The 18,818-nt window shown below is 55.2% G+C and overlaps 1 protein-coding gene across 5 annotated transcripts in view; it reads right to left on the bottom strand.

Moving 5' to 3' along the window:
• Nucleotides 1-767: 767 nt before the first annotated feature.
• PARVB (parvin beta) overlaps nt 768-18,818 on the bottom strand; it is a 114,996-nt gene continuing 96,945 nt past the window's right edge. For all 5 annotated transcript variants that reach the window (XM_086403217.1, XM_086403214.1, XM_086403219.1 and 2 more), the window contains exons 9-13: nt 16,115-16,176; nt 13,259-13,327; nt 9,248-9,349; nt 3,765-3,837; nt 768-2,541 (exon numbers count right to left, since the gene is read on the bottom strand). In XM_086403217.1, coding sequence (XP_086259343.1) covers nt 2,465-2,541; nt 3,765-3,837; nt 9,248-9,349; nt 13,259-13,327; nt 16,115-16,176 — 383 coding nt within the window. In that variant the 3' untranslated portion in view covers nt 768-2,464. The remainder of the gene's footprint in view (nt 2,542-3,764; nt 3,838-9,247; nt 9,350-13,258; nt 13,328-16,114; nt 16,177-18,818) is intronic.

The following is an 18,818-nucleotide window of genomic DNA, read 5'->3' as shown; positions in this document are numbered from 1 at the left end:
GTTGCTTCTGTTGCCACAGTTACCCCAGAAGATGCTGCAGCATGTGGGCCTCCGCAGCGGGGAGGTCCCCGGCCCCGACACTCGTGTCCTGACAGCTGTTGTCCCCGAGCCACCAGGGATGATGGGCGGATCCCGAGAGGAGGAATCTAGCCACTGCAGATGTCACCCTGGCTTTGGCCTCAAAACTGCTTCCCAGCCCTCACCACACATGCGCTTTCAATTCTGGTTCCGTCCAGACAGCAAAGGGAGGAAAGTGATGCACACGGCCCGAGGGGTCCTGCACAGGTGGGCAGAAGGCACACCCACGCCTTCGCGCCAGTTTGAGAAAAAGTAATTTGGAGACCAGGGCTTTAAAGAGTCAGCATTATGAGATAAAAGTGCCTGTCTATAGTTTTCCCATATATTTATCATTCCTGTTACTCTCCTGCTTGAAACACAAGTGGGCTTGAAGTGGGCTCACTGCCCTGGGAGCTGAACCCCACCACCACCTCCCTCCCTAGAAGAACCAATGCCCCTCACCCCGACCTTCAGGACGTGGAACAGGCCGGGGGAGCTGCCCACCTGGGCTGAAGACCCCAGGCTGCTTTCCAAACCCAGGCCTCCCCTCCTTCACCCCCACTCCCACCCCTACCCCCGCAGGTCCCCAGGAACTGGCAGCGCCCCACCAGGCCCACGAGTGCCCACAGCAGGTGGAGGGGCCTCGCCTCCCTGGCACCGTGGTTCCACGCGTGTAATGAAGGCAGCACAGAATGTTCCAGCCTCAGCAATTTTGTCAACGTGGATCTTTAATGTCACCGCCTCCCGCAGGAGATGCTGTAATGCCGTTTTAATTATTTCTTTCCCCTGATGGGTAACCTCCTCCATCACATTGGCTATTCTGAACCCAGCCCCAGGCTGGCAGCCGCCCGAGCCCAGGCAGAACAGGCAGCTGTTCTTTAAGTCCTGAGCACTGGTACGTGATGTAATATTAACGACGTGCTCAACAGCTCTGACCTACAGCGGGAAGGCGAATATCACAGAAGAGAAAGGCCCATGTTGCTGGGGTGCTGAGCAAACTCGGGGGTCCAGATGTCATGAAAACCCCGGCTCCTCAGGGAGGTGGGGGTGGGGGTGACCTAGCGGAAGACCCGCCTGAGACCCAGCCTAGGGGTGCCCCTTTCTCTCCCGAGATGAGTCAGGCGAGGGGTGAAGGGCAGACAAATGAGGGATCACATTTCCTTCGACAGGGCGCCCCAAGGATGCCACAGGCTGCAGAAAGCTGGGGCTCGCGGAGGACAGAGGTGAACACTTCGCCTTCCCTCTTACGGCTGAGCTGTGCCCCACCCCCGACCCCACATATTGAAGTCCTAACCCCCAGGACCTCAGCAGGTGACGGTATTTAGGGACAGGGGTCTTCACAGAGGTAATTAAGGTACTGTGAGGTCATTAGGGTCCACCCCAATCCGTTCTGCCTGGTGTCCTTATAAGAGATGAGACACAGACTCACAGACGGGGGAGAAGCGTAGGAAGCGAGGGAAGACAGTGCCCGTCTACAAGCCCAGGAGGCTCCGAAGGCACCAGCTCCGCTGATACCACCATCTCGACTTCCAGCCTCTGGAACTGAGACAATAAACGTCCGTGCTCTAACTCACCCCCCAACCCGTGGCACTCTGTTACGGCAGCCCCTGCAAACTGAAACACCCTGCTTTCCAAAGGTTTTTGGAAAGGCATCCATCCTCAAAGAGGGCCTCTGGGATTGGAGACTTCCCAGCAAAGCTGTCTCCAGCTGCCTTTTAGAGCCAGCTCCAACACAGCCCACTCAGCCGCAGCAAGAGATGAAGAAACGCCTCAGAAACCCTTCCTCCCACGGACCGTGGCCGCTGGGTCCACTGGGTCCCAGATGTCTGCGCGAAAGCGAAATGCAAGCCACACAGAGCAGACAAGGAGTAAGGATGCGAGTGGACACTCCGGTCACAGCTGAGGCTTCCAAGAGGTCGGAGGGAATTTTTTTTTCAAACTGAAAAATGCTTTTTTTTTTGTAAAAAGGCCTGGCTGCCCAGGAGAGTCCTGCCCAGGAGATGCCACCAGGGGAGCCGAGCCATCGCCCTGCTGCAAGGCTGCAGCGTGTTTCTGATGACTTGTGATCACTGACGGCTGTCAGCTGGAAGGCCAGGCACCCCGCCCCCGCCTCCCAGGGGCTGAGGGTCGGGGTTCCGGTTTTTTTTTTCTTTTCCATCTTTTGATCAACAATTGACTTGGCCCCTGTGGCCCCCCAGGTGAGGCGAGGCTGCAAACTCGCAGAGCACTGGTGTGGGGAACCTGCATTTCTAAGGATGCCGCCCGCTGTGGAATTACAAGGAAAGGAGGTGAAGAGAATCTACCAGAAAAAAAAGTGGGGTGGGGTGGGGAGCAACCACGGGCTGGGAGGGGAGGCCAGGGCACCTCCCGAAGCACGGTCCCCGCTGAGGTCACTGGCTCCACGCTGTCACTCCAGGTGCTTGTACTTGGTGAACAGGTTGTAAAGAACCCGCAGGGTGGATTTGAGATCCAGGTTTACCACATCTGCAGAAGGAAAACAGAGAAACCACTGTGGGTGAGAGAAGCTGCCCCAAGTCCTGGTGCCAGCACCTGGGAGATGCGGGGACACCCTCTACGTCCCCCGCAGAGCACTCTTGCTGTCCCCGCCACTCGCAGGCCACTTCCCGAGCCCCCAGGCCGCCACCCCGTGGGATGAGCACTGGAATGGCGAGGATTCTCCTTCATCCCTTCCAGGAAGGGCCCAGACAAGTCTGCGTGGTACGGGGTCTAGGACAGCCAAGGACACGTACTGGGGACGGCGGGCCATCCTGCGGGCCTCCTGGGGCAGGGCAGGCGGGAGCCATGGTCCTACCCCCTCGACGTCAGGACCAAGGGGTGGCCCAGGAAGTCCAAGCACCTAGTTTGGTGGGAAGGGGCCCTGTCCCCCTGGGGGTTGAGGCGCCTGGTTCTGCTCCTCCCTTGCTCTCTGAGCTCCGACAAGGGCTTGGGGAGGGCTGCGGTCATGGGTCACGGGACAGAGTTCCTGTCCTCGGATGGGTGTTCGGCAGTGACCGCTGAGCCTCCCAGGGGGCATGGGTGGCGGGTAATGAGAACACCCCACCCAGGATTCACGCTGTTACTGTCGGGCGGGGATCCAGGAGCACTGGCGTCACCTGCAAACCTGTTATAATCGGGACCTGGAGGGCCCGTTCCACAGCCCCTGAGTTGGAAGATGCTTTGAGAAGCACCCCCTCCACCCCACTCACCCACCCCAGGGCTTCAGTTGTCCGCTCAAGTTAAGAGACTCCTGGTAGAGGTCATTTAACACAGGAGGCGGGTGCGGCAGCGAGGAGGCCTCTCGCTGGGGATCTGCTGGCCTCCACTGCCACTCAGACCTCACAGGCCAAGATCGAGCCACGGCCCTGCTCACAGGCACCACTGGGCCATCAGGACAGTGACCCGACAGGCATCAAACTGCAGCCAACCTTAAATATCGTCTCAAGACATGAAGCAGCATCTCAGTCTGAGCAAGGGCATCTGGTGAGGCAATCGAACCCTGAGCCGGTGGGGCAGAGGCCGCATCCTCCAAGTCAAGTGGTTGCTGAAGAACTGGCCTTGGTGGCTTCACCAGCACAGGACTCTAGGTCCCCGAAGCCTCGAGGGCAACAGGGAGCTGGGGTCGGCAGAGCCTGGCCTTTGAGCCACACACTCGGGGCCTGATGGGAGAGACACGGCCGGTCACCCAGCCCCTCAAAGACCTGGGTTACCTTCGGGGCGAGCCTTGGGCTTCTTAAGGCCTCCGTCCAGCATCAGCTCAAAGGCAAACGACACGTTGTGGACCTGCCAAGGAAGCCAGAGTTAGCGTCGGGGCTGCAACTGGTCCCAAGCCTGCCCACTGCCCCCCATCTCCACCAATTTTCTTCTAAGGGGATGGAAGCAAGCATGGACAGGGGAACCTTTGGAATAACTCGGCCCACAAGGACCAGGGGTGCCCAGGGCAGGACAGAGGGTGGGGAGAGGGAGGAGGAGGGAGTCTGCGGAGCACAACACACACCCGCCAGGTGGGCCTCACTCCCCTTCCCAGGGGATTGGGAGACGCAGGAAGGAGTGGGGGTCCCCAGGCTCCGACACGCCCTCATGAAGACAAGTGACGGCAGCTTCTTTTCACAACTGAGGAACTGAGGCTCAGAAAGGGCGAGTCACCTCCCGAAGGCGCCCGGCCCTGGGCCCTGTCCCCAGCACACAGCAGTCACCTGCTGTCTGTCAGAAGGGCCTCGAGCCAGCTGAGCATGATGGCGTGCCCTCGGCAGGGGTATATCGGTAGCCCTGACCCAGAGCAGGTGCCGTGGACCCTGCTGGACCTGAAGTCAGGCCCCTGGTGGATGCTGCACAGCCTGGTCCTGACCCTCGACCTGCTCGATGCCCCGGAAACGTAGGCACATCTGCATTCAGCCCCCAAGGATGCTCGCAGTTTGCTCACTTCTGTTAATGGCTGCTGCAGAGGTTAGACACAGAGCCATCTCTGCTGAGTTTCAAGTCCACCTGAACCACGGAGATACTGGTGAGCAACCAAATCACAGCCAGCCAGATGTCTGCATCGAGTGAAGGCTGGTGGGGGCTGGGGGAAGGAGGAGGGCAGGGAAACCAAAAAGTAAAATAAATCACAGATGTCAGAGCTGGAAAGGACTTTAGGGCTCTCCTGTCATCAAACACCCTTTAAACAGCAACAGTTTCATGATTTCCCTGCCAATGAATCAGAAACACCACAAGTTTGCCTGCAAAGTGGTTTAATGATTAACCAGGAAAAAGACACTTGGCAAAATATTCCTCCGTTAGTCAAGACCACGAGAGCTCGGGGCACAGCAGAGAAGCTTCCAGGCCACGGAGGCACTGGGTGGGCAGCACTCAGAGACGCAGAGAAGGCCACCGTCCGCTGAGTATCAAACAGGAGCCCGGCCCTGGCATGGGGGACACGCCCCAGAGTGGGTGCAGGACACACACCCAGACCTGGGTGAGCTGCAAGTGACCTGAGGCTCGCGGGCCACGCCGAGGGGAGACAGGACGCAGGCTGTCAGAGTCCCACCTGCAGGGCCCGGAGCCAGCCCGGAGAGAGGGCTGAACCCAGCTGGGCCTTGGAGCAGGGACACGCAAGGGAGATGACCAGAGGGTCTTAATCTCCCACTTCCCAAAGGAGGTCCTGGGTGAGATGGGTGAGACCATCTATCATCTGTGCTGAGAAAGTCCCTAAGCTCCGAGAGGTGGGGCCGGGCTTCAGCCCACACAAGTCTGGATTGGAACCTGTGCCCTGCCTCTGGGAGCATCCTGCCTCTTCCACCATCCTCTGAGATCCGGATCCCTGAGTCATACACACAACAGGTTCGGAGTCGAGACAGAGCCAGGACGGCCAAGAGGGAGAAAGAGGGTAACGGTCGGGTTAGACCATCAGCCCAACGTGGGAACAGACGTCTTCCGTGGCCCCCAGGCTGGCAGGATGCACCCCCATCACGGGTGTGGAGCATGGTCAAGTCCACGAGGCCCCTCCCTGCCCCAGGGAAAGACTGGCTGGCAGGGGGATGGCGTTGTGGGAGGCGGGGAGCGGCAGGGGTCGGGCGAGCATCCTTTCAAGGCCCACCTCTCTGCAGCTGCTCGGCCCGACCAGTGATAGGTTTTGAGCAAGACTTTCCTCTGCTTTCTTCTCCGTCCGAGGAAACCAGCAGACAGGAAGCTGCCCCTTCCCCTTCCGTTCTCTTGCAGACCCAAGCCTCAACCCCACAACCTCGCTGCCCCTGCAGAGAAGCACCCCCGGAGCCTGGCTCCACGGACCTGGCACAGAGAAGAGCAGACACCTCCTGACAAGACGTGGGGCCAGTACCTTGACTGTGATCCCCAAGAGTGAGACCCCACCCCAGGCCACACTCTGAACCCCAAAGCCCCCCACTGCTCCCAGGAGGCAGTCCACGGCCGGACCCCCAAAGTGCTTTCTCTCTGTGCTGCAAAGGAGTTTCAAAAAACCAGGTGGGGAGAGAGAAGGGCAGAGGGTCCCAGAAAGGAATAGGGTCTCTTGGTTCCGCCCCTGCTGATGATCCATCCGCACCCCGAGGACCCCTTTCCTCCCTGGGGACAGGGACTCCGATGAGGAAGCAAATGGGAAAGCACCCTGAAACTGCAAAGCCCTTTCTGGGATTTGTTTCCAGGAAAAACCTTCAAGTCTCCAGAACACAGGCCACCCCCCCAGAGAGAGAGGGACACTGTGGAATCTTCCAAAAGATGACCACAGGCCCAAGGTACCCAGCAAAGTGACCAGCACAGAGCAAGGCTCAATGGTGGGGCTCAAACAAGAAGCGTGGGTGGCACCCACACCTCTGAGATGGCTCGATGGGGCTGCTCAGTTGTTTGCAGGAACCTCAGGGTCGGAGACGTCCCATCTCATCTTTCTAAACTCCAGTGTGATCGTTTAAAAGCACGCGCCCACGATGCATCTCGGATTTTGCTCACTGATCTGTCTCCCATCACTGCTACAAGGACTCTCAGTGCCTGGCAGAGTCTGGGGTCCCGAGGATGCTTCGAGAGGGTCTCTCAGCGTGTGTCACCACTGCCCGGCCACACTGGGGACGAGGTGCCCGGCCCCAGCCAGAAGCGGGTTCAGGTCGGTGTAGCAGGGAAAGGCCATCATCTGCGAGGTGGTTGGAGGACCTGGAGGTTAGGAAGCCCCATGGCTAACGAGGAACCTCCCAGTGGTACCATGAGGCCATCACTCGTGGGGAGGAAGGCAGAGAATCCAGGGGTGGGGCTGGGGGCTAACACGGCTGGAGAAAGACCCTCCAGAACAACGGCTTCCAGCCAGGAGAGCTCTGGAGGCCACGAGGCCACCACTGGACTCTACAAGCATTGATGGTCTCACACCATGCGGGATGCTGTCCCCGACAGCAGCTACCCGCCTCCCGCTCAGAGGTGAAGGTGGACCGAATAGGCCTTGAGCCTCCCAGGCCAGAGGGTGATGGACAGAGACTCGTCTCATCTCAGAGAGAAGAAGGCCGGGGCTGGGAGGTGCCACCCCTGCTACTGCGCAGAGCCTGTCCCGGAAAGAAGCCCAGCTCCAGTCGGCCTGGCTGACTTCACCCTTCTCACCAGCCTTCGTGCTCGTTTTTGTTCAGCTCTTTGTTCAGCCTCATGAACAAAGAAAAGATCTCTCCAGAACAATGCTTCTGGAAACTTCCTTGGTGGTTCAGTGGCTAAGACTTCTGGGAACCTCCCTGGCGGTTCAATGGTTAAGACTTTGCCTACCAGCGCAGGGGACATGGGTTCAAAAGATCCCATATGCTTTGCAGCCAAAAAAATCAACACATCAAACAGAAGCAATATTGTAACACATTCCATAAGGACTTTAGAAATGGTTCAGGTCAAAAAACAAACAGAAATCCTTCTGCAGCCGGCCACATGGGCAGGAAATGCAAGATGAACTCCATGACCAAGCTGTCTGTCTTCCTGCCTCCTGACCTGCCCCATGAAGCCCCGAGCACCCCCTCACCCACTCTGTGCACCGAGGAGGGGAATGTGCCAGAACCTCGCTGATCTGCTCTGATCCATCTCAGCAGGCCAGACGGCAGCGACATTTGGCCGCGAGCAAGCCGCCCTCGCGATGCCAGAAGCAGGCTGATTGGTAAACACTGGCCCGGCTTCCGGATGCATCTCTGGCTGCCGCGCCCGCTCGCCTCGTCTGCCTCCCTGACTCACGGGTCTAGCACTTTGGGAAAATAAAATGACAGATGCTCTCGAGTTCAAGCCATACGGTGAGTCCACAAGCCAGGTTTCTAAAGGTGAGGACTAAACACTGCTGGGATGGCTGGGCCTGTGGAAGCCCTTGGCAGGAGGCAAACACCCGGTCACAAGAGTGTCCCAAATGTGAAGGCCATGCCCTTTGACCCAAACAATCCTCTTTGAGGATTTTCCTAGAAAACAATCCACAGGAATGGAAACATATATTTACATTTACATATTCATGATCGTGGCATCCAGTCCCATCACTTCATGGCAAATAGATGGGGAAAAAGTAGAAACAATAAGAGATTTTATTTTCTTGGGTTCCAAAATCGCTGTGGATGGTGACTGCACAGCCATGAAATTAAAAGGCACTTGCTCCTTGGAAAGAAAGCTATGACCAACCTAGACAGCATATTAGAAAGCAGAGACATCATTGTGCCAACAAAGGTCCATGTAGTCAAAGCTACGGTTTTTCCACGTATGGATGTGAGAGTTGGACCATAAGGAAGGCAGCTGCTGCTAAGTCGCTTCAGTTGTGTCTGACCCAGTGCAACCCCATAGACGGCAGCCCATCAGGCTCCTCCGTCCCTGGGATTCTCCAGGCAAGAACACTGGAGTGGGTTGTCATTTCCTTCTCCAAGGAAGGCTGAATGCCAAAGAATTGATGTTTTTTTCTCCAACTGAGGTGTTGGAGAAGACTCTTCAGAGTCCTTTGGACAGCAAGGAGATCAAACCAGTCAATTCTAAAGGAAATCAATCCTGAATATTCATTGGAAGGACTAATGCTTATGCTGAAGCTGAAGCTCCAATACTTTGGTCACCTGATGTGAAGAGCCGACTCATTTGAAAAGACCCTGATGCTGGGAAAGATTGAGGGCAGGAGGAGAAGTGGGCAGCAGAGGATGAGATGGTTGGATGGCATCACCGACTCAATGAATATGAGCTTGGGCAAGCTCTGGGAGTTAGTGAAGGACAGGGAAGCCTGGCATGTTGCAGTCCATGGGGGTCAAACATTCGGACATGACTTAGCGACCGGACAACAATATATTCACAAGGATACCTTATTGTTTTAATAGCCAAAAAGAAACAAATGAACTGCCCTAGAGTGGAAAACAGGGAGACTGGCATCAGAGCCGCTCCATGGACATTGTGCAGCCACTGAAGATGGCGTCTAGGAAGCTCATGAAGCAGCAGGCAGACCACGAGGCACAAACAGGGGAAGGATTTGCAACTCTACTGACATTCGGCCACAATTATGAAGACCAGCATCGTCCCAGGGAAAGAGTCCAACGAGAACGTGGCACACGTCCCCTGGATGCGTTAGGCACTACCCACAGGGCTCCTTCCTTTCCTGAGGGTCACATGTCATCACCACACCATTTTCTAGGCAGGCTGGACTTCACAAAGAGCGGCCCAGGGATTCTACACTGCTCACTGGGATGCGCGTGTCCCGGGCCACTCCCAGGATGGAGACCGCGCACACACGTACCTTCTGATCGAAGCTGTCGGGGGTCAGGTAGAAGTTGTGCAGGGGTACGAAGTAATCTTCCAGGAGCCCCATGAGCAGCACCAGGTACACGCCGTCTGCAAACTACAGAGGAACACACGTCATGTTCTGGGCCGTGCACGGAGTCAGCAAAGGCTCTGCAGCCCCTCAAACGGAGGAAAAGTGCTTTAGAGTTAAAAAAAAAATCCATCTCTTGTTGAGGAACTCGAGCCTGCAGTCAGGTGAAGGGCCAGGGTGCAAAGCGGGCACTTGAGACTGTAAGTGATCACACGAAGTGTGGCCAAGTGGGGGGGACCAGACCACTGACCTTGGGGATAACGCTGGGTCCCACCTCTCTGGGTTGTCGTGGGGACCCTGTGAGGAGGGGGGCAGGGAGCACCGGACACGCAGGGAGTGTTCCACCTGTGTCAGCAGTGGGCACAGTTAATCCACAGCCTGCAGGGTGCCCTAGGCTTTGGTTTGGGGTTTGCTGCCCTGTTCTGCTTGCTCACTTGGTAAGCTGCCTGGGTGCCTTCTTCTAGAGGCATTCACAGTGGGACAAGACTTTCCCATGCCCTGTGATGGAGGGCTTTTGTGTGCACCCAGCACACAGGTCCATCCGAGCTGGGTCCTAATTGGTAGGCTACAGTCTCTCCCCAGATCCCAGCCTCTCGACCTGCTACATGGCCCAGCAGCACCTCCCATGCACAGGAAGCGGCCAGGAATCTAGATCCAAAGACTTTGTTCTTCGCCTGGGCTCCCCGGCTCCCAATAAGCCAGGACAGGGGGCAACTGCTTCTTTTACAGGTAAACCAGTGGAGACCAAGGCAGAGCAACTTGCCCAGGGGGAGGAGAGGACCAAGGTGCAGGAGGCGGGGCCTGATCTCTGGGACATGGACCAGCACGCGGGGGGGGGGGGTGGGGGGGGTGGGGGCAGGACCTGCCCGCCCACCCTCCCAGAGGGCATCTGCTGCAGATCAAGGACTCGTGATGAACCCAGCCTCCAGATTCTAAAGCTGTGTGGTCCAATTCAGTTTCCACTGGCCACATGTGCCCGCTGAAAATTTCCACAGGCTTTTGAATGATACTGACTTATTTCAAGTTTAAACATGTGGGGAGAAGCTCAGAGAGGTTGAGGAAGTGGCTCAGTGTCACAGAGCTAGGAAGCTGCCCCACAATCTAAAGTGGTTTTAAAAAGAAAGGAAAACACACACATACACACACCCAGAGCAAGAACCGGAGCCGTTTGCTTTGACTTCCAGGACATCAGAAGTTTAACAACAAACATATTTATGAAAATACTCAGAGCCCTTTGCAACAACAAAAAGAAAAATCTGTATTTTGGGGGCCGGGTATCTCTTTTGGTGGATCACTGGCTCAAAATATTTTTAAGATATTACCTCATGTGTGTTTGCTAAGTCACTCCAGTCGTGTCCAATTCTTTGTGACCCTATGGACTGTAGCCCAGCAGGCTCCTCTGTCCATGGGATTCTCCAGGCAAGAATACTGGAGTGGGTTGCCATGCCCTCCTCCAGGGGATCTTCCCCGCCCAGGGATCGAGCCCAGGGCTCTCATGTCTCCTGCACTGGCGGGCGCGTTCTTTACCTCTAGCACCATTTGGGAAGCCCCATTACTTCCTACTGTGCAGTGACAGAAAAAAATAATGGACACACAGAGCAGACAGAGATCAATGCAAATTTAAGCTTAGAATCAGCCTAAGATGCGTGGCTGTTGATACCAGCAGGCAGAGCCATCTGGGCAGTGACCATCAGGGACAGCTGGCGAGGATGTGGGTTCTCACCACCGCCGATGAGAGTTTCAGGCGGGCAAAGCTTCCGGGCCCTCCGTGTAACTACCCACCTTTGCTCTAACAGCCCCATTTGTAGGAGTTTATCCTGAGGAAGCAGATAAAGGTATAAACAGCTGTGTCCAAAGATACTGGACACGGTATGTATCTACCAGATCAGGAAACGTCCTGTCACAAGGACTGGATTTAATGACACGCAGAATAGGAGGCAGGTACTAAAGTGATGAACACACACAGGGCAGACAACACGAAAGGCATGCGACAAAACCCACTCACTCACACAAAAAGAGGCCCACACTATTAAGTAACACTTTACAAAACAGCTGTTTTGCAAAAAAAAAAAACAAACACCTGACCCACAGCCATTTCAAAAAACACACTCATGCATACAAACCATCTAGCAAAAGGCACACCCAACCGTTAACTGCAGTTGGTTACCTCTGGAGAGAACGGTGAGGGAGCTGGGGCAGGGGCAGACTAAAAGGATGGATCCTTTTCAAATGAGTACACTTCTGGACTGTTAATACATCAGGCCGCAAATAATCAGAGGCTAAACGCGTGATATTAGTAAACTGCTAAAAAAAAAAAAAGTGTTCTTGCAAATGACACACAAATAAATATATACGTTAGAAAATGGGCCATTCAAACATAGAGCGAGCTGCCCACGAGGAGCCATCCGTGTGGAGAAATGATCTGGAGTAAACCCCCAGCGCCGTTATCTCTGGGTGAGGGGATTACGGGGGATTTTTATTTGTTTTGCTTATCTGCATTTTCAGACGTTTCTACAATGAACCTGAATTACTTTTTTAATTAGAAAAGCAAATGAGAAAAGTTAAAGAAAGAGAAAGGAATGAATGCAATCACCCAGGGGTTTAAGAAGGATCAGCTGCACATTAGAGAAACGGGCACCGAGAACGCGAAAGACGTCAAACTCAAGCACCCAGCTAATCCCGGGGAAATTATATTTTGTCTTTAATGCTTGCCAAGTGCTCAAAACATATTTTCACGCTGCAGCTTTCGCTCTGAGTCGGGGTGCGGAGGTATACTTTCTATACTTGCGGCGGGAGAAATATGTGGTGTGTATTCACTAGAGGGACGCCAGCCAGCAGTTGCTGGCTAAGCATAAGGGTAGGACGGCCACGGACAGCAGAAGCAGAGGCGGCCAGGGATATCCCTGGTGGCCCAGAGGTTAAGACTCCTCGCTCTCACTGCAGGGGGCTGGGGTTCGATCCCTGATCGGGGAAATAGATTCCACATGCTGTGCAGGCAAAACAATTTTAGAAAAATTTTAAAAAAAAGAAGCAGAGGCCGAGGCAGCCACATATTCTAGTCTGAGGGACACGCACACGCAGAGGCTCCTTGGTGGGGGTGCCGGCACCTTGGAGGGCGCTGTGGTTGAATTGCATCCCTGCACCAAAAAAGACACCGATGCTGGGAAGGATTGAGGGCAGGAGGAGAAGTGGGCAGCAGAGGACCAGAAGGTTGGAGGGCATCACCGACCCAATGACACGAGTGTGACCAACCTCCGGGAGTCGGTGATGGACAGGGAGGCCTGGCGTGCTGCAGTCCATGGGGTCATAAAGAGTCGGACACGACTGAGCGACTGAACAATAACAACAACCAAAAAAGATGTGTTGGAATCCTGACCCCCCTCTCGAACCTGTGAGTGTAAATTTACTTGGAAATAGGGTCTTGGCAGAAGTAAGCACGTTAGGGTGGGCTTTAATCCAACACGATTGTGTTTTTTACCAAAAAAGGGGGGAAATTTGAATACAGATCCATGTGAAAGCCAAGATGGAGACAATACATCTGATGACTCAAGAAAGGCCCAAAGTTGCCAGCAAGCCACCAGAAGCTGGGGGAGGGGCCTGGCACTGACCACCTCCCTGCCCCCCACCCCACCCCCTCCCAGAGCCTCGGAAGGAACAGCCCTGTAGACACCCTGATCTGGGATTTCTGGCTTCCAGAACTGTGAGGTTATATGTGTTGTTTAATGGGCTTTGTTCCAGGAGCCCCAGGAATTAAAACAGAGGGTGTGGGAGAAGGTCCAGGAGGCTGGGGCTGGGACTATTTCAACTGCGTGATGGACATTCTCTGTATGACGAACACAACGCTGTCTGATTTTGTTCACGCAGCCCACCGAAGATCAGAGAGCTGGCTGGAAACCACACCAGACAAAGGATGCTTCAACCCAGAACGTGGCTCACCTGGGTCTCCAGTTCCGTCACCTCCAGATTCAGCTTGTTGAGGTGCTTGTTCACAAACGTGATGAGAGACTGCAAGGCAAAGAGACGCGGGAAACGTGAGCGCGAGATTCGGCTCCCACATCACGGGAAGGTCGCGACAGGTGCCATCTCTGGCTCTGTGAGACGCTTCCGTAACCTCCCCTGTTGGCTGGAATGAAAGGCTCGAGTCGAAAATGAAATGTTCTTACAATCACCCTTGGTTTTAATGAGATAAAACCTAAATCTACCCCAGCTGGTAAAGAAACGCACAACTCTGTCCACCAGCCCACGTGCACATGTACCATACTTAACAACCCTGCAGAAGAGTGATCTGCGCCCCCAGGATGGATGTGCTGACTCCCACTCAGGGGGAGATACTTAATTGCTTCAACGTAGGCTAGCTGTAGCCTTGAACTACAAAAGACTGAGACAGAAAGGCTGCCCGGGGCCCCCTCCGTCAGAGTTTCAGTAAACGAAGAGACCTCAGAGACTTGCTGAGTCCTGGTGTGTGCCTACACAGGGCCACTGGCTTCTCCTCTTTGGTGAAAGTTTAAAACTTGTGGCCTGCAACTTGTCTCAGTAATCAAACCCAACTTTCATGGAATCTCAGTGTCAACCCCATCTCTCCCTACCCTGGACATGATGTCACTTCCTATTCATTTAACCCAGATATACTGTGTGCCCAGCACTCTAACTGGTGCTGGGGATGCAAGACAGTAAGACAGAGCCCCACCCTGACGTCTGGGGCATGATTCTCCATACATACACCCAGTGGAGGTGATGGGGAATCCAGAGATGCAGCAAAGCAGATGAAACTCAAATGTCAGGGTGGTGGTAGGGTGTCGACGAGAAGCACGTGGATCCCTGGAAGATGAGGGCCCAGGGGAGCATCTCAGCTGGGGGGTGGAGTGGGCGGAGCAGCCACCCAGGCCGTGTATACCTGTGGGAGCCCTCCAGCACCTTCCAGCGGGGGCTGGAGGTGGGTGGGATGGGAGAGAGGAGTCGGGCGTGATCTCGGAGGGACCTGGAGAGCTGGACAGGGTCCCCCTGCCTTTATTCTGGGATTCAGGAGACACTAACACGACTCCCAGTGTGGGGGTGGGGAAGGGCCAGGCTGGAAGCAGGAAGGTGTCAGGGAAACAAAAGGATTCTTCCTTGGTCATTGCTGGGATCCCCACAATACGCCTTCTCAAAGAATGAATCAGATCTTCTGCAAGCCAGGGCTTCCCTGGTGGCTCAGCGGTCGATAATCCACCCGCCAATGCAGGAGAGGGTGGGTTTGATCCCTGGGTAGGGAAGATCCCCTGGAGAAGGAAGTGGCAACCCAGTCCAGTATTCTTGCCTGGAAAGTCTCATGGACAGGGAGGTCTGGCATGCTGCAGGCCGTGGGGTCGCAGAGTTGGACATGACTGAGCTAGGGAACAACAAGTTGTGGGTGCACTGGACGGAGTCCAGGGGCCGGGTGTGGCCGGGGTTGGGCTGGGGGCACTGCTCCGAAGGCCCAGAGTACGCTGCTTGTTATCCAAGCACATTCAGTAGGCTTCGCCCCGAAGGCCCACTTCCGCCAAGTGCTTAAAGAACTAACAGTCTCATCATCCCAGCCTGGACCAACACGTTCCAAACGCGAGTTCCGTGGGAATGTAATGTGTTCTGTCTATCCCGATACATTTAAGTCAACAGATCTCACTGCAGACAAACACGCCTGGGGAAATGCACCCCACCAAGCCCCCGCTTAGTGAAGTGAAAGTCGCTCAGTCGTGTCTGACTCTTTGCGACCCCATGGACTATCCAGTCCATGGAATTCTCCAGGCCAGAATACTGGAGTGGGTAGCCTTTCCTTTCTCCAAGGGATCTTCCCAACCCAAGGATCAAACCCAGGTCTCCTGCATTGCAGGTGGATTCTTTACCATCTGAGCCACAAGGGGAAGTCCAAGAATACTGGAGTGGGTAGCCTATCTCTTCTCCAGGGGATCTTTCCCACCCAGGAATCAAAACGGGGTCTCCTGCATTGCAGGCAGATTTGTTGCCAGCTGAGCTACCAGGGAAGCCCAAGCCCCCTCTTGGAGAATTGCAAAGCATGTCAGCATATTACAGACTGAGAAGTCCTGCATGAAGCAACCTGTGTGGGAAAACTGTTCAAGATCGAGAGCCGTCTGCGCAGAGTCGAGGGCTTAGATTTTACAAGTGGAGATCCGTCCCACCGCTGCCTTCCTGAGCATTCTGCAGGCACTCAAATAACTTGATGTGTACTGAGTCTTGATTCCTCCAGGGGGAGAGAAAGCCATCTGCCTGGAAGCTCACCATTCCCCAGCCCCTGACTCCAAAGCCTTGTTCACGCGGTTTCTTCCATCAGAGGCTGACCAGCAGGCTGCCTCCCCTTTGCGCTCCCAGCTGGGGAGACAGGCCAAATGGAGCTCAGAACAGCTCTGCCAACAGCGCCTGCTTGTTTACCAGGCACGTGGTGGCTGCAGCTTCCCGGTAACGAAGCCAGCACAAGCCAGCAGGCTGACATGCTGAAAAACATTTACACACTGAAAAAAAGCCTTGATTCGGAATGAACTGCCCCCCACCACTGGCAGGGTAATTCACTCCACAGCAGTGGCGGGGAGGGTGGCCAAGAAGATACCCAGGAGCAGAGATGCTGAGTTAAAAAGGTGCTAATTTTATGCACCGCAGTTACGCTTTTGACTATAATTACACTTCAATCCATGTGGCAAACATTTCAGAGATTTCAAACATTTTCCCACCTCCTTCCCAGCACGGAGTTCACGCTGTTAAAAAAAAAAAAAAAAAAAAAGCACCCAGAGATGGAGGGAAACACCCTGACTGAGAACTCACCTTCTTCACAACACTGAGCTTGTCGGGGGCGTGGTCGAAGAGCGTGTCAAAGGCGTCCCGCTCTGCAGAGACACGGAGAAGGGTTTAAGGAGACGCGGGCGCTGCTCTGATCATCTCTGCATATCCCCAGAACCAAGCAGTGTCTAATCCCCCTGCATGTTCCACCTGCCTGGAAGCCTTTGCACTCCTGCCAGAGCCAAGAGGCAGGTGCTGACAAGGAGCAAAATCAAGGGAAAGACGCTTTGAAGGGTCCCTTTAACTCAGTTTCTGCCTCTGAACACAGAATACAGGGGAAGCACTCAGACATCACATCCTAGTCTCTCTCCATTTTCCCCACACACCTTGTTGATACATCTCGTGGATAAATCTGACCACCTCCCCAGGTAATCGTGGCTGCCACCCCCAAACAAGCCCTCACCTGGGGATGGTGGCTACAACTTCCTGCTGAATGGGTTCTACTCCTGCACTCCCAACTCCTCTGATCCATTCTCCCCTGAAGGCCCAGTAAGCCCTTTAAAGTTTTGCTGTTCAGTCGCTAAGCTGTGTCCGATTCTTTGGGACCCCGTGGGCTGCAGTATGCCAGGCTTCCCACTTTAAAGTGTTAATTGGATCATTTCTTTCCCCCTCCCCACCCCTGCTTTCTTTCTATGAAGAAAGCTGAGCGCCGAAGAATTGATGCTTTTGAACTGTGGTGTTGGAGAAGACTCTTGAGAGTCCCTTGGACTGCAAGGAGATCCAACCAGTCCATTCTAAAGGAGATCAGTCCTGGGTGTTCATTGGAAGGACAGATGCTGAAGCTGAAACTCCAATACTTTGGCTACCTCATGCGAAGAGTTGACTCATTGGAAAAGACCTTAATGTTGGGAAAGATTAAAGGCAGAAGGAGAAGGGAATGATAGAGGATGAGATGGTTGGATGGCATCACCAACTCAATGGACATGAGTTTGGGTAAACTCCGGGAGTCAGTGATGGACAGGGATGGATGGCGTGCTGCAGTCCATGGGGTCGCCAAGAGTTGGACATGACTGAGTGACTGAACTGAACTGCACCCCATCCCTGTGGGGACTAAAACTCTCCATCACTCTCTCATCACCCTTATAATAAAATTCTCTCTCTCTCCCATGGGCCCACAGGGTCCACAAGTTCAGCATCACCTCCCAACACCCACCCCCCCAACCTCACTCCACCCACTGGTACCTCCCTCTGTCACATGCCCACCACCGGGCCTCTGTACCTGTTCCTCACCAGCCTCACCTCCCTGAGATCGTCTGGGGGGCCTTCTACAACCACCTGTCTCTAAAAGAGCACCGCATTTCCACTCTCTGTCCTCTCACCCTGGTGCAACTTTCCTAGCGATTACTCACGGCTGTCAGTAAAGAATCTGCCTGCAAGGCAAGAGACCCAGGTTTAATCCTTGGGTTGGGAAGATCCCCCAAAGGAGGAGATGGCAACCCACTCCAGTATTCTTTCCTGGAGAATCTCATGGACAGAGGAGCCTGGTGGGCTATGGGGTCTATGGGGTCGCAAGACTCGGACACGACTGAGCGACTAAACCTCCACCATCACTCTGTGCGAGCACGTTCTGTTTTTCCTTCTCTGCTGGACTGTCTGCTCCTTGTAGCCCGGGACCACTGTCTCACTTCTTCACTGCACCATCACTGGCTCCAGAACCGTGACGGGCCTGCAGCCAGTGCTCAGAACAAAGGAAAAGGGCCAGGAAATCCTGCTCAGAACCCCTCGCCAGCTGCTCTTCCCCAGGGTATCTGCCTCCATGGGAAGACCCCCAGGGCCGGAAGGGACCTATCCTGCCGCGTCCCAGGGACCCCGACCCATTCTACCTGCCTGCCACTCATGGGCCCAGCCATGCCTTCCAAATTAACACAGAATCAACCCCTTCTCTTTCAGTTGCAAGGCCACCAGAGGCTGGGGCGACGTGGCCGTCAGTGGACCAGACTGTCTGGGCCAGGGGCCTGCTTCCAGCCTGACACTGCCATGGCGGGTCACACGGAGGCAGACAGAGCCCACTGCCACCTGGAGCCCAGGCAGGGGGGCGGAGGTCTCAGGGTGGGACCCAGGGCTGCAGGGGAGTCGCTGCCAGGACAGAAGGGGTGGGGATGAGGGAATCTGGAGGCCCGGGGGCCCCCCTTCGGTCCTCAAGGATACCCGGTCCCCCAAGGTGTCTGGGGGTGGTCAATGCTCAGAGAACCTCAACCAGCAGAGAGGCCCTCTATCCAAGCTGGGGCTGGGACTCAAAACCCCTGCATGGAGTCTGGGGGAGGGCTGGGGTAGGAAGAGCCCTGCACCTGTCTGGAGGGGGCTGGAACCTGGAGCTAGAGATGACCCAGGGCCTGCTCCAGGATCGCATCAACTGAGAGAGGGGAGAAATGAGAAAAAGGCAGGTCACGACTGAGGGAGCCAGAGCCTGCGCCTCTCCTGGAGGAAGCATCCCAGCTACTCCCCCGAGGCCACCCCAACGGCAGGCACTCAGCACCCACAGGCCAGGGCCTCCGAAGGCAGCTGGCCCAGCCCAGGTAGCCTCCCCCTTGGCCTTGGGGGCAGGCAGCAGGAAGGAAGGTGACAGGCAAAGAGGAAGGTGCGTATGCATGGTGTGTGTGTGTGTGTGGTGTGTACACACACGTGTGCACAGGGCTGGGGAGTGTGTCTGCGGAGGGGCACCCCGCTTTTTTCACCTAAAGGCCAACAG

Source organism: Bos grunniens, chromosome 5, assembly GCF_055505025.1.
Source record: "Bos grunniens cultivar Pamir isolate PY7600 chromosome 5, Bosgru_T2T1.0, whole genome shotgun sequence".
NCBI lineage: Eukaryota > Metazoa > Chordata > Mammalia > Artiodactyla > Bovidae > Bos > Bos grunniens.
This window is presented reverse-complemented; position numbering and strand designations above follow the sequence as displayed.